Source organism: Notothenia rossii (genome assembly GCF_949606895.1).
Source record: "Notothenia rossii genome assembly, chromosome: 7".
Taxonomy (NCBI): Eukaryota; Metazoa; Chordata; class Actinopteri; order Perciformes; family Nototheniidae; genus Notothenia; species Notothenia rossii.
In genome coordinates this window covers 83,003,036-83,018,499 of record NC_136905.1, presented here as the reverse complement: position 1 = coordinate 83,018,499, position 15,464 = coordinate 83,003,036, and the positions used below count along the sequence as shown (strand labels likewise).

Here is a 15,464-nt window from a genome sequence, read left to right as displayed (position 1 = left end):
TGTGGAGTTTATTTATGGCATCCCATTGGATTTGACGTCATCTGAACAGGACTCAGCACGCTCACTGCTTGATAGCGAGAAGGTCTGTTTACGCCGGTTGCTAAGCAACATCGTTACGGGGAAATGCAAGTCTGCGTCCAAATGGTTGGAAGATAAGGAGGAAGTACAATCAATACTGTATATAGTACATTTAAGATGAGGTCCTAAAATATTTGGAAAGGGTCTTAAAAAAGGTCTTAAAAGGTTTTACGTCTGACCTCAGGATTCCTGCAGATACCCTGGATATAAAACCTAGAAAAAGCATAAAAACTCCATGTCTTTAAGGCTTGAAACTGCAAGTTGACATCAACAGTGCATCAGCAGTTCTAATTTAAAACTCATCCTGGAACCACGGACCCAGTTTGACTCTCTTTTTATTGTGTGTATATATAGCTTTCAGTTTAGTGATGCTTGTCATCTGTTTCAGAGACACGGACAGGCACAGGTATGCAGTATTTCCCCTAGGTTTACTGCCTTGGCAGGGTGCTAAACATTTTCTATTTTATCGTATGCTTGTCATACATTCCTGACGATACATTTTAAGAGGCAATTTGTTGAGTCACTGCCGCTAAATGCCGGTAGCATCAAGCTAGCAAATCCTGCATTAGCCTCACATCAACAGGTGTAGACAGAACATCCAATTATCCTGAGCTAATTTACTGAATAAACCAACTCACATCTCCTGCCCTTCAGAAACAGAGCGGAGGGAGAATGTGAATACGCAAAGCAGTGGACACTGAAACATGCAAATACATTTGATAAATAACATGGCGTTTAGTTTATTTAATAAAAGAGGACATGTTCAATGTGAAAAGTGACCGTAGATAGATTACTTCAGTTGCAATTTGGTGCTATATATATATATATTTTTTTAAATAAAAAAACACCTTGAATTTCAGACGGGGCGCGGGGCCCCATTGGCAGGGCGCAGCGCCCCACCAAGACAATGGTAGGGGAAACACTGGGTATGTCCTCCTGTCATAGAGCGTTTCATTCTAAGTTTGATGTCTTCTTCAAAGGTGCTGGAGCTGATCTGTACCAGGGAGTCTGGCGCTGTGTTCGAGGCCGGCGGTCTGAACTGTGTGCTGACCTTCATCAGAGACAGCGGACACCTGGTCCACAAAGACACGCTGCACTCCGCCATGTCCGTGGTGTCCCGGCTCTGCAGCAAGATGGAGCCTCAGGACTCGTCTCTGGAGACCTGCGTCGAGTCTCTGTCCAGCCTCCTCAAACACGAAGACCACCAGGTAACCTGTTCAGATGTGTAATTAGGTAGATCATTTGTTTATATATAATTTATAAGTCAATAATATTTTTTTGTACGACTTAAGTTTGTACAGTATCCCAATTCTCATTTCATTATACCACCTAGTTTCCGTTCAACATTAGCATCACTTCACATGCTTTTATCACATGGCAATACTTATGTATAATGTTTTTATAATAAACCCTCGAAATAAATCAAATCGGAGACAACAGTTTGTTTCCCAGCAGCAGCAGCTTTACCAGCAGATCTAACCTCTCTCTCTCTCTCTCTCTCTCTCTCTCTCTCTCTCTCTCTCTCTCTCTCTCTCTCTCTCTCTCTCTCTCTCTCTCTCTCTCTCTAGGTGTCAGACGGTGCCCTGCGCTGCTTCGCCTCATTGGCCGACAGGTTTACTCGCCGCGGTGTTGACCCCGCCCCTTTAGCCAAACATGGGCTGACGGTGGAGCTGCTATCCCGCATGGCGGCCGCCGGCGGCTCTGTGACAGGCCCCGCCTCCTCCTGTAAGCCCGGCCGGACCTCCACAGGCTCCGCCCCCTTGGCCCCAGACGCAAAACTGAGCAACCAGGTGTCGACCATCGTCAGCCTGCTGTCCACGCTGTGCCGTGGGTCACCGCTCGTCACACATGTAGGTCTACCTCCATTAAAAACAAAACACATGAAGCCAAAAAATAAACAAATGTGTTTATTTTACGATAGAATGAATTATAATGAAATGTTCAAAGTCTGGAAAAGGCTTTAAAAGTTAAAACAAAACACATGAAGCCAAAAAAGTTATCATTATTTATTTTAGCTAAAGGAATTCTTATGAAATGTTCAAAGTCTTCTATGTTTGGAGAAGACTTAATTGGAACCATTATTTTTCCCAAAGTTAGGATTAGGCTTGATTTAAAATACATTTTCTTTAAACAGGATGACACTAAACATAATCTGCTGTTCTATCTACATCACTCATGTTAAAAAAATATGCAATACGAAACAATCCTGTTATAATATCTGTTTGTTTTTTGCTGGTGTCACCAGAATCAAAACATACAATACAAATTAATTGGTAGCTTGAAAAATAAAGAAATTGCCATTGATTTCTGTTGTTATAAAGAAATGTTTTTTGCAAATGCATTTATAGAAACCATTCAGATGGTATGCAAAAGTCTGTAAATATGGTTTACAGTTTTCACTCCTGCAATATGAAACAATCCTGTTATCATATCTGTTGGTGTCAGCAGAATCAAAACCTACAATTAAAATTAATGAGTAGCTTTAAAAATAAAGAAAGTGACAATTTACATTGATTCCTCTGGTTATAAAGAAATGTTTTTAACTACATTCTTTGTACTTGCATTTATAGAAACCATTCAGATGGTATGAAAAAGTCTGTAAATATGGTTTAGTCGCTGAGAGAAGCAATAGAAACCCTGGATTTGACAGAACAGTTGAAATGCTCCCCTTCCCTCCCGTCTTCAGGACCTGTTGCGTTCAGCGCTGCCCGACTCGATGGAGTCCGCTCTGGGAGGAGACGAGCGCTGCGTGCTGGACACCATGCGGCTGGTGGACCTCCTGCTGGTTCTGCTGTTCGAGGGACGGAAGGCTCTTCCCAAATCCACAGCCGGGTCCACGAGTCGGATCCCCGGCCTGCGACGCCTTGACAGCTCAGGGGAGAGATCCCACCGACAGCTCATCGACTGTATCCGCAGCAAAGACACCGACGCTCTGATCGACGCTATCGACACCGGAGGTAAGAGCACTGACCGTGGATACGGCTAAGGTTAAACTACGGACGATGTAAACTAAAGATGACATCATTTTTTATAAAAACAGGATTAATGAGGGTAAAAGGACATTGCGTTCAACATTTCATGACACCAAGAAATGAATTGGTAACAAAATGTGACTTAAATTAGATCCAATTAATACTTCATCCCCAATTTTTCTAAACAAACAAACACTGACCGAAAACAAACACTGACCTTTCAAAACAAACAAACTGACCCAAAACAAACAAACAAAAACTGACCCAAAACAACACACACCGACCTTTCAAAACAAACAAACAAACACTGACCGAAAACAAACACTGACCTTTCAAAACAAACAAACTGACCCAAAACAAACAAACAAACACTGACCCAAAACAACACACACCGACCTTTCCAAACAAACAAACACTGACCTAAAACAAACAAACAAACACTGACCCAAAACAACAAACACTGACCTTTCCAAACAAACAAACACTGACCTAAAATAAACAAACAAACAAACACTGACCCAAAACAACAAACACTGACCTTTCCAAACAAACAAACACTGACCTAAAACAAACAAACAAACACTGACCCAAAACAACAAACACTGACCGAAAACAAACAAACAAACACTGACCTAAAATAAACAAACAAACAAACACTGACCTTTCAAAACAAACAAACACTGACCGAAAACAAACAAACAAACACTGACCCATAACAACAAACACTGACCTTTCCAAACAAACAAACACTGACCTAAAATAAACAAACAAACAAACACTGACCTTTCAAAACAAACAAACACTGACCGAAAACAAACAAACACTGACCCATAACAACAAACACTGACCTTTCTAAACAAACACTGACCGAACACAAACAAACAAACACTGACCCATAACAACAAACACTGACCTTTCAAAAACAAACAAACACTGACCTTTCAAAACAAACAAACACTGACCTAAAACAAACAAACACTGACCTTTCAAAACAAACAAACACTGACCTTTCAAAACAAACAAACACTGACCTTTCAAAAACAAACAAACACTGACCTTTCAAAACAAACAAACACTGACCGAAAACAAACAAAAACTGACCTTTCAAAACAAACAAACACTGACCTAAAACAAACAAAAACACTGACCTTTCAAAACAAACAAACACTGACCTAAAACAAACAAACACTGACCTTTCAAAACAAACAAACACTGACCTTTCAAAAACAAACAAACACTGACCTAAAACTAACAAACAAACACTGACCTAAAACAAACAAACACTGACCTTTCAAAACAAACAAACACTGACCTTTCAAAACAAACAAACACTGACCTAAAACAAACCAACACTGACCTTTCAAAACAAACAAACATTGACCTTTCAAAACAAACAAACATTGACCTTTCAAAACAAACAAACACTGACCTAAAACAAACAAACACTGACCTTTCAAAACAAACAAACACTGACCTTTCAAAACAAACAAAACAAACAAACACTGACCTTTCAAAACAAACAAAACAAACAAACACTGACCTTTCAAAACAAACAAAACAAACAAACACTGACCTTTCAAAACAAACAAAACAAACAAACACTGACCTTTCAAAACAAACAAAACAAACAAACACTGACCTTTCAAAACAAACAAAACAAACAAACACTGACCTTTCAAAACAAACAAACACTGACCTTTCAAAACAAACAAAACAAACAAACACTGACCTTTCAAAACAAACAAACACTGACCTAAAACAAACCAACACTGACCTTTCAAAACAAACAAACATTGACCTTTCAAAACAAACAAACACTGACCTTTCAAAAACAAACAAACACTGACCTTTCAAAACAAACAAACACTGACCTTTCAAAACAAACAAACACTGACCTTTCAAAACAAACAAACACTGACCTTTCAAAACAAACAAACACTGACCTAAAACAAACCAACACTGACCTTTCAAAACAAACAAACATTGACCTTTCAAAACAAACAAACATTGACCTTTCAAAACAAACACTGACCTAAAACAAACAAACATTGACCTTTCAAAACAAACAAACACTGACCTTTCAAAACAAACAAAACAAACAAACACTGACCTTTCAAAACAAACAAACACTGACCTTCCTTTTGGATGTATCGGTCATAATAATAGTACAGATTATTACAGATGCTAGAAATTGCAGTTGCCGTGTTGTTTCAGCAACAAAGTGACTCCCTGCTTTTTGCTATTTCAGCTTTTGAGGTGAACTTCATGGACGATGTTGGACAGACGCTCCTCAACTGGGCTTCAGCTTTTGGAACACAGGAAATGGTAAAAATAAGAATGAGCACAGACGCTAAACTCTTTGTTTAAATCCACATTATGTCAATTACCTTGGTTCAAAGTGTAATTTAAAAGTAGTAGTACTATAAACCGATGGACTGTCCACTCCAAGTAGGGAATGAGTCCTTACCCCAAGTGACGGAGTTCAAGTATCTCTTGTTCTCGAGTGAGGGAACAATGGAGCGTGAGATGGGTCGGAGAATCGGAGCAGCGGGAGCGGTACTGCAGTCCCTTTACCGCACCGTAGTGACGAAGAGAGCTGAGCCAGAAGGCAAAGCTCTCTGTCTACCGGGACATTTCCGTTCCTACCCTCACCTATGGTCATGAAGGATGGGTCATGACCGAAAGAACCAGATCGCGGGTCCAAGCGGCCGAGATGGGTTTTCTCCGCAGGGTGGCTGGCGTCTCCCTTAGGGATAAGGTGAGAAGTTCAGTCATCCGGGAGGGACTCGGAGTTGAACCGCTCCTCCTTCGTGCCGAAAGGAGCCAGTTGAGGTGGTTCGGGCACCTAGTTAGGATGCCACCTGGGCGCCTCCCAGGCACGTCCAGCTGGGAACAGACCAAGGGGTAGACCTAGGACCAGGTGGAGGGATTATATCTCTTCTCTGGCCTGGGAGCGCCGTGGGACCCCCAGTCAGAGCTGGTTGATGAGGGGAAAGGAACGTTTGGGGCTCTCTGCGGGAACTGCTACCTCCGAGACCCGACCACGGATAAGCGGGAGAAGATGGATGGATGGATGGAGTACTATAAACGCCTGAATTTCCCCACGGGAAAAATAAAGTTCCATCTTATCTTAGTTGTAAAAATGAAAGTGAAACAGGATTGGAGATGATAAAGTCAAGGCTGTTCCAAGGGGGATTTCCGTTGGATATTTGGAGGGAAATTCCTGCCTGTAATCTCAGTTTGACCGACCGTGTGTTTGTTGTCGTTGCTTCAGGTTGAGTTTCTATGTGAGAGGGGGGCGGACGTCAACAGAGGTCAGAGGTCATCTTCACTACACTACGCTGCCTGTTTCGGACGCCCACAAGTAGCCAAGGTAAACCACACACGCAGACACAGATCCAAGCAGAATGTGTGAAATGTCTCTCTTATGGATTTAGTTAGAGTTCTCCTCTCAATAGCTTTTTTTCATTGGTTTTTAAATGTGTGTTTGTTTGTCTAGACTCTCCTGCGTCACGGAGCGAACCCTGACCTGAGAGACGAGGACGGGAAAACTCCTCTGGACAAAGCCAGGGAGAGAGGACACAGCGAGGTGGTGGCCATACTGCAGTCCCCTGGTGAGGAAGTTACGAAGTACATTTACTCGAGTACTGTACTTGTGTACAATGAGGAGGTATTTGCTTCTCATGACACTTTATACTTCTACTCAATTAACTACGTAAGTCACACTTAAAAGCAGAATTTATATGTACTTTAAAGTCAATTAAGAGTACTTTTACTTGGGGAAATTATCCTTTCACCTCTGCTAAATACTACCACATTACGACTGTTAAGTAATCAATAGTACTATTACTACAACTGCATCTATAAGGGACTTTGACAGTATTTATTTATTATTCTATTGAACCCCCAACAGTATGTTTTAAAACACTTTGCTCTTGGTAAGAGACATCAACATTTAACACGCTTTTTAAGCACTTCATTTCCCTTTTTGAGATGGACAGCTTAACGATCACTCACAAAGAAATGCTCTGCTTGCATTGTTTTTATTAATTTCACTTCATCGCTCTGAACTGACACAACATTTTGAAGTGGCTGAAATATAATCTGTCTGTGGGTCGACTCTAGGGAGGTAACTCTAACCTGTGTGTGTCTCTCTCCCTGTCTCTCTTTCTCTCTCTCTCTCTCTCTCCCTGTCTCTCCCTGTCTCTCTCTCCCTGTCTCTCTTTCTCTCTCTCTCTCTCTCCCTGTCTCTCCCTGTCTCTCTCTCTCTCTCTCTCTCTCTCTCCCTGTCTCTCTCTGTCTCTCTCTCCCTGTCTCTCTTTCTCTCTCTCTCTCTCTCTCTCTCTCCCTGTCTCTCCCTGTCTCTCTCTCCCTGTCTCTCTTTCTCTCTCTCTCTCTCTCTCTCCCTGTCTCTCTTTCTCTCTCTCTCTCTCTCCCTGTCTCCCCCTGTCTCTCTCTCTCTCTCTCTCCCTGTCTCTCTTTCTCTCTCTCTCCCTGTCTCCCCCTGTCTTTCTTTCTCTCTCTCTCTCTCCCTGTCTCTCTTCCTCTCTCTCTCCCTGTCTTCCCTTTCTCTCTCTCTCCCTGTCTCTCCCCCTGTCTCTCTCCCTGTCTCTCCCTGTCTCTCCCCCTGTCTCTCCCTGTCTCTCTCTGTCTCTCTCTCTCTCCCCGTCTCTCCCTGTCTCTCTCTCCCTGTCTCTCTCCCTGTCTCTCTCTGTCTCTCTCTCTCTGTCTCTCTGTCTCTCCCTTTCTCTGTCTCTCTCTCTCTCTGTCTCTCCCTGTCTCTGTCTCTCTCTCTTTGTCTCTCTCCCTGTCTCTCTCCCTGTCTCTCTTTTTCTCTCTTTTTCTCTCTCTCTTTCTCTGTGTGTGTCTCTCTCTCTCCCTGTCTCTGTCTCTCTGTCTCTCTCTCTCTCTCTTTCTCTGTGTGTGTGTTTCTCTCTCTCCCTGTCTCTGTCTCTCTCTCTCTCTGTCTCTCTCTCTCTCTCTCTCTCTCTCTCTCTGTGTGTTGCAGGAGACTGGATGTGTCCAGTGAATAAGGGTGACGACAAGAAGAAGAAAGATGTGAACAAGGAGGAGGAGGAGGGCGGCGAGCCCAAAGGAGACCCAGAAATGGCTCCCATCTACCTGAGGAGACTCCTGCCTGTCTTTGCACAAACCTTTCAGCAAACCATGCTGCCTTCTATTAGGTACCCTGACCAGAAGATCCGTCACAGCGGGCTCACCTCTATCCTCAAAGCTCATTGATTTAATTACAAGTTATTTAAAAGACAGAGGGAGCACAAACTGAAGCACTACATGTGTTACTGGGCTTCTAATCTTGATTTGAGCACTTTAAGCCAGGCTATCACTCATTGGCTTATTCTTTGTCAAAAGACGGTAAAAACAATGATTTTTCTTTTTCAAAATGTAGATAACGAAGAAATGTAAGAACAAATGGATATTCCTAATTAAATGTGTTGGAAGTCTGCTGATGAAACGGCTCCGTGTGTTTACTGTGTGTTTTCTTTGTTTGTGTGCGTTTTAGGAAAGCCAGTCTGGCTCTGATTAGGAAGATGATTCACTACAGCAGTGACGTCCTGCTGAAGGAAGTGTGTCACAGCGAGGTGGGACACAACCTCCCCACTGTGCTGGTGGAGATCACTGCTACTGTCCTCGACCAGGAGGTACACACACACACACACACACACACACACACACACAGAGAGAAAGTTACCTGCAATACTTTGAGCTGGATACGTTTTGTTTTCTGTGTGCCTTAGTAAAGCAATCAACTGTCTAGTAGTCCAACCAAAGAACTAAACCCATCCCCAATACTCAATGCAATGAGGGGATAACTCATTCAATTACATTTGATATGCTATAACTCAGTTGTCAAATCCATTTAAAAAGGTTACGTACGGTTTGCTTAGGCCCGGTTTACTTTAATGCTGCGTTTCCATTACAGTTTAAGAACTGGGGTAGTATCTATAGTAACGCAGTGTAGGCGGAGTCTTGACGTCATCTTCAGAAAAACAACGTTAGCTGTTAGCCCTCAGAGCTCACAGCTCCTCAGATCTGTTCAGAAACTAGACACAAGTCCAAACCACAGACTGTCTGTGTCATGGAGAATACAGTCGCTGCTTTATTTATGTCTGTAGGCCGTTGTTGTGAGTGTGGACGGTCAGAGCATATACTGCGTTAGCTTAGCCAAGCTCCATTCAGAAAACACTCATTTTAAAATGTGTTTCGCCTGCCGTCTGTCTGCAGACTTGTCAAAGCATTAATTCATGGTTTTTACTATCCGCTATCAGTATGTTGTTACTTCGGCATCATTTTGAAACGTTTATTACAATTAAATCACGGTCAAATATGTTCATCTTGTTGTAGTTGTAGCCCCCTTGAGAGCGATTCTTTCTCTTGTTTAGCATACTCAGCCCGCTTGTTGGCCCGCTTGTTGGCCCGCTTGTTGGCCCGCTTGTTGGCCCCGATAGAACCACGATTTTGTCAGGCCAGAAAAAAGGTGAAAAAGTAGCCCCGGGTCGGAACTAGGCCTAGTGGAAATGCAACCAAAACGGGCACGACACGGCACGCTTAAAACGCGCTCCGCGCCATGGTGGAAATGCGCCATTAATCTAGCATTCAAGCAGTTTCCCAGTTTTCCCCATGAATACAAAAGTGATATGATTTCTCATTGTGACTCTGTTCCTCAGGACGATGACGACGGTCACCTCCTGAGTCTGCAGATCATCAGAGATCTGGTGGATAAAGGTGGAGACGTTTTCCTCGACCAGCTGGCTCGGCTGGGCGTCATCAACAAAGTGTCCACTCTGGCCGGACCGGTGTCCGACGACGAGAACGAGGACGAAACCAAACCTGAGAAGGTGTGTGTGTGTGTGTGTGTGTGTGTGTGTGTGTGTGTGTGTGTGTGTGTGTGTGTGTGTGTGTGTGTGTGTGTGTGTGTGTGTGTGTGTGTGTGTGTGTGTGTGTGTGTGTGTGTGTGTGTGTGTGTGTGTGTGTGTGTGTGTGTGTGTGTGTGTGTGTGTGTGTGTGTGTGTGTGTGTGTGTGTGTGTGTGTGTGTGTGTGTGTGTGTGTGTGTGTGTGTGTGTGTGTGTTTTCTCCTGCATCAGATTATAAATCAAACAAGAGGCTTCAGATTTAAAGCAGTATCCTTTTCCTTTTATTTCATATGTTTGTTAGGGGGGTAACGGTCCACAAACATTTCGGTTCGGTTCGTACCTCGGTTTTAGGTCACGGTTCGGTACGTTTTCGGTACAGCAGAAAAAATTATCACAAAACATAAAATATATATTTTTTAAAAATGTTATTATTATTAAACTGTGAATAATGTATTCACTCAAATAAATATAATAAAATAAACATTAAGGTGCAGCATTTCCATGAACTGAAATTATCTGTATTTGAACTGTACTCGTACCTAAGCAGCCAGTTTGACATCATGACTTGCTTATCATTGTATTTTCATGTTTTTTTAAAGAAAGATGAACTTGTCCACATTGCTTGCTGAAAGGGCAGATCTGCTGGCACTAACAATGTCTCCTGCTGTGGAGAACACCCTCTCTAGGGACAGAGGTAGCAGATACAGCCAGATAGCGCTTTGCTACCATGGCAACATAAGGATATTTGGCGTTTGTAATAGCTTTGGCTCGGTCTGAACTTTCTGCGAGTGGTGGAGGCTTGAATGCTAGCGGGAGTTGAGTTTGCACTTCAGTCTTTTTTCTTTTGGTACCGGTGATATTCACGTTCGGGCGATGCCTTTTCAAATGAGTGTGCAAGTTTCATGTATTGCCAGCCGCGTAACCAATTGTAGTTGAACAATGCCGACAAACAGCTTTGGTTCGGTCCACCTGTCTTTGTCCATCATCCTTGTACGTAACTGCGAAACCAAAATGTTCCCAAACCGGAGACTTCAATGATGCTGGAGGATTTTCGAGCTCAACTTTATCTGCGTTCGCCATTTCAACAGTTCCTCAAATTACTGACTACATTTGAACGCATCCCTGTGACCAGCTCTCATAGTATGCCTCTCGTCCAATGAAATGACTTGGTCGCTCTATGACGCGTTGAACCCACGTGTACCGGGCCCATACCGAATATTTTTGATACGAATACCGTTACACCCCTCATGTCTATATTAGTTGTTTTATCCCTCATGTCCAACGGTAATAATAATGACGTACTCAGAAAGTTAATACACAGTGGGGACATCCTAAAAACAGTCCTCCTTTGTACACTTCCTCCTTAAAACCTATGCTTAGTCAATGATGTGCTTGGAAAGGAATACTGTTTATGTAGATTTTTGTATTTTATATATTAAGATGTATTTATTTTAAATCATTAGCACCAAAATGTACCCTCTTAAAAAACTGTAAACGCAGATTTGTTGCAAATAGAGGAATAAAAACAGGATTTGTATAATAATAATAATAATAATAATACATGGAACTTTTATAGCGCTTTGCGTAGTGCCCAAAGAAGCTTTACATAAAATCAGAAACAATACAAAGAAAACAAGAAACAGAAACGATAGTCGAAATCCAAGTGCGAGTAAAGTGGTCATAGGTTTCCAACGTGTTCACATCTTCTCCTCTTGCAGGAGGATGAGGCGCAGGAGGACGCGAGGGAGGTCCAGCAGGGCAAGCCGTACCACTGGAAGGACTGGTCCATCATCCGAGGGAGGGACTGTCTCTACATCTGGTCCGACGCCGCCGCACTCGAACTCTCCAACGGATCCAACGGCTGGTTCAGGTTCATCCTGGACGGGAAGCTCGCCACCATGTACTCCAGCGGGAGTCCAGAGGGCGGCTCCGACAGCTCCGGTACGAACGACTCGATCACATGTTTTAATCGCTAGATTTCTCTGGCTGAATTCAGACTGAGGCAAAACGGGCCGTCATCTCATTCAAATGAAATTGGTTCTTTTTCATTCTGATTTGGGACACTTCCATATCTGGTACTTAATCAGATACAGGTTTGATCTTTTTAAAGTGCGGTCTGAACAGTCATATAGGATTTCAACTGTTATTCAAAGTCACTATAAATTCTACACTGATCACATCACAATCCTACCAACCTTCAATAGAGCGGCGAAGTCCCTCCCTTTCCTCCATGGGACCTTATTTCCGAAAAAGTATGTATTGAAGTCAATGGAGAGAGAAAGGTTATCTTTCAATCCCGTTTGAATTGTTTCAGGAATTACACATATGATGTTTGTCAATTTAAAAGATAATTTTGAAAGTCAAAAAAATAAAAATGTGTCGTAAAAATGTGAAGTAACACTGTTTTTGGTGTGAAACCGCTGAATGAACTACATCTCCCGTCTCGCACCACACACCCAGACGGCCGTCACGTTGGCACATTTCACTTCTTTCTTTCAGAATGAGGCGGAAAGTATTAAAAGAGGTGAAAATCACTCCAAGTCTGGGCATGTTGAGAGCTGTGCACACACACAAGGGGAGTTAGTCGGTTCCATAAGAGCCAGCATGCGGGACCGGGACTCTGGGATTTGTAGTCTTTCTAGTTGCGTATTTTTCACAGTCTTATATTTCAACAGTTTTACGACAAACTGTGACTTTTTTGACGTGGACGTTATTTGTTAAGATTGACAAACATCATATGTGTAATTCGTGGCACAATTCAAACCGGATCAAAAGATAATCTTTCTCTCTCCATTGACTTCGATACTTAATTTTTCCGAAATAAGGTCCCATGGGGCGGAAGTAGATGGGCTGGACTTCGCCACTCTATACCTCCATTGCTCCACAAATGGCCGTAATTAAAATAAATGTTGCTTTCTTGTCCTCATAAACTCTTGCCTCCACTACACATACACTTTTAAATGAACCCGTAAACTGTAACTTTAGTGGCCCTCATGTTTAGTTCCTATAGCATTCTGCATTTTCTGTCTTTGTTATTGTTCTTTTGCTTCAGTTCAGGACTATCACACTGGAATCTCACAAGGGCCGCATTTAAAATAAACAATGTAATAAAGTTGAGCACTGAATCATGTCAGTGTAACCAGAACCAAAATGTCTCTGACCAATCTCCTGCCCCTCTCTCCTGCAGAGTCTCGCAGTGAGTTCCTGGAGAAGCTGCAGCGTGCGAGGAGTCAGGTGAAGCCAGTGACACCCAGTCAGCCCATCCTCTCCATAGTGGGTCCCACGAAGCTGACGGTGGGGAACTGGTCCCTGACCTGCCTGAAGGAAGGAGAGATCGCCATCCACAACTCAGACGGACAGCAGGCCACCATCTTGAAGGAAGACCTGCCGGGCTTCGTCTTCGAGTCCAACAGAGGAACCAAACACTCGTTCACCGCCGAGACATCACTGGGTCAGTCTCAGCATTTCTCTTCCTACAGCTACCTTGTTTTAATCTATACACACACAACATCTATTGACCCTCTGTCCATCTTTAGGGGGGGGATGCTGCTCTCCTGAGGTTTATCAAATGTTTCTTTAGAAGTTTTCCCTTGGTACATCGAGGGTCTTATGACAGTGTTGTATGTGTACACACTGTAAAACCCCCTGAGACAAACGTGTAATTTGGGATTTAAGGCAAAAGCAATTTCATTAATTCTTTAATTGATGTCACACTAAAAGAACATCAGCTGCACGCATTACTGTTCAGATAAGGATTGTGTAATGGCATCCAAGGTTTCCTTTTGTCACTGTAGAGCGGGGTTGACGACACGCAATCCAAAGCAATAAGCAGCCGAAGGTTTTCAGTCAAAAAATGTAATTTATTAACAAAAAGGTATTGACTTAAATAGTCTCAAAATAACAAATCTAAATTAATATTTCGGCGATATACTTTCCGATATAAACTATGCTTTGCAGTCCAATTTGCAACACTAATCTCTGTTTACAATTCCGCTCCCCGTCTCATCAGGTCTCAGAGCACCCCGGCTGTCCTCAATTACCTTATTTAAATAAACACCGGAAGGGACAAGGAGACAGATCATATTCACGATTTAAAATAAACAATCATTTCATCAAAACATATCACCATGGCAATATAAATCATTTTCCATCATATCATTCATTTATCAAATGATGAATCTAAATAATAACTTTGACTTCATTGTGGCTCTATCAGATTGATTTAAGCAACTAGAAAACCAAAATAAAAGAAGGACATCACATCATCCTTCTGGAACCTCACAAGCCATGTTAGGCAGTTTTGAGAAGAAGATGATACAGAGAAACAAATTCAAGACAGATTCCATGTGTTTTTAGTTTTTTTTAAAGTCAGTTTATTGAACATGTCAGAAACAAAAACATACATCAATAATATATATATATATACTCTTTTTTTTCCCCTTTTTCTTTCTCACTCAAATTAATAATTATAACAAAGTACAAAACATAATAATAATAACAAAACCATTTTTTTTTTCCTGCAGTCTAGTTATATAGACTTATAGTGACCAACTGTTTCAAAAGTAAAACTGGTATCAAGTGAAACCCACACCGGTGACTAGACATGTGTTCATGTTTTCCGAATTGTGTGTGTGTTCAGGCTCAGAGTTCGTGACGGGCTGGACGGGGAAGCGAGGCCGGAAGCTGAAGTCGAAGCTGGAGAAGACAAAGCAGAAGGTGAAGAGCATGGCGAGGGAGCTGTACGACGACCACTTCAAAGCCGTGGAGAGCATGCCCAGAGGGGTGGTGGTCACCCTGAGGAACATCTCCACACAGCTGGAGTCCGCCTGGGAGCTCCACTCCAACCGACAGGTACATAAACACACACACACACACACGCACTCACACACACACACACACACACACACACACACACACACACACACACACACACACACACACTCACACACTTCTAAATAGGGATGTCCCGATCACCTTTTTTTGCTCCCGATCCAATGCCGAACATTTGATTTTGACAATTTGCCGATTCCGATTTTTCCCGATCCGATCTTTATGCAATGCATTAAGAGAAAAAAAGCATTCAAGTTGTCCCTTAAGTTTTTTTTAAAATTTAAATGTGATATTCTATCCAACATGGATATAGCTTCTTTCTTTCACAGCAGCATTGGATCAGTTCAGTTGTGCAGCATTGGATCAAAACAAAATAAAGCTTTCAGTACTCGTTAGCTTACTGCTACAATTAGACACTGCGCCCACTCTGTTGCCAGATTTGAGAGAAATAAGCAGGTCTATGAAAACAAGCCCCAAAGAAGCAACACATACATGATGTTCTGTCATTTGAAACCAAAACTAAGGCCTCAGGATGACTTTAAGACTTGAACATGGGCATTTTTGTTTTGTAACATTGAATACAACATTTAAAAAAAGTATTTAAATAAAATAAAAATCCCGATCCCTGATTTTTCTCTCAAGATTCCGATCTTTTGAAAATCACGTGATAGGATCGGGACATCTCTACTTCTAAAACAATACATATAACCC

At 42.3% G+C, this 15,464-nt stretch overlaps 1 protein-coding gene across 1 annotated transcript in view; it reads left to right on the top strand.

Annotated features, from left to right (window-relative positions):
- The window catches only part of hectd1 (HECT domain containing 1), a 39,019-nt gene that overhangs the window by 16,577 nt on the left and 6,978 nt on the right, over positions 1-15,464 (top strand). Inside the window, exons 5-16 of the mRNA XM_079692874.1 lie at positions 1,059-1,286; positions 1,647-1,928; positions 2,765-3,035; positions 5,299-5,375; positions 6,325-6,423; positions 6,550-6,664; positions 8,059-8,233; positions 8,572-8,710; positions 9,737-9,907; positions 11,642-11,864; positions 13,111-13,374; positions 14,563-14,864. Of these exons, the coding sequence (XP_079549000.1) occupies positions 1,059-1,286; positions 1,647-1,928; positions 2,765-3,035; positions 5,299-5,375; positions 6,325-6,423; positions 6,550-6,664; positions 8,059-8,233; positions 8,572-8,710; positions 9,737-9,907; positions 11,642-11,864; positions 13,111-13,374; positions 14,563-14,864 (2,346 nt within the window). The remainder of the gene's footprint in view (positions 1-1,058; positions 1,287-1,646; positions 1,929-2,764; positions 3,036-5,298; positions 5,376-6,324; positions 6,424-6,549; positions 6,665-8,058; positions 8,234-8,571; positions 8,711-9,736; positions 9,908-11,641; positions 11,865-13,110; positions 13,375-14,562; positions 14,865-15,464) is intronic.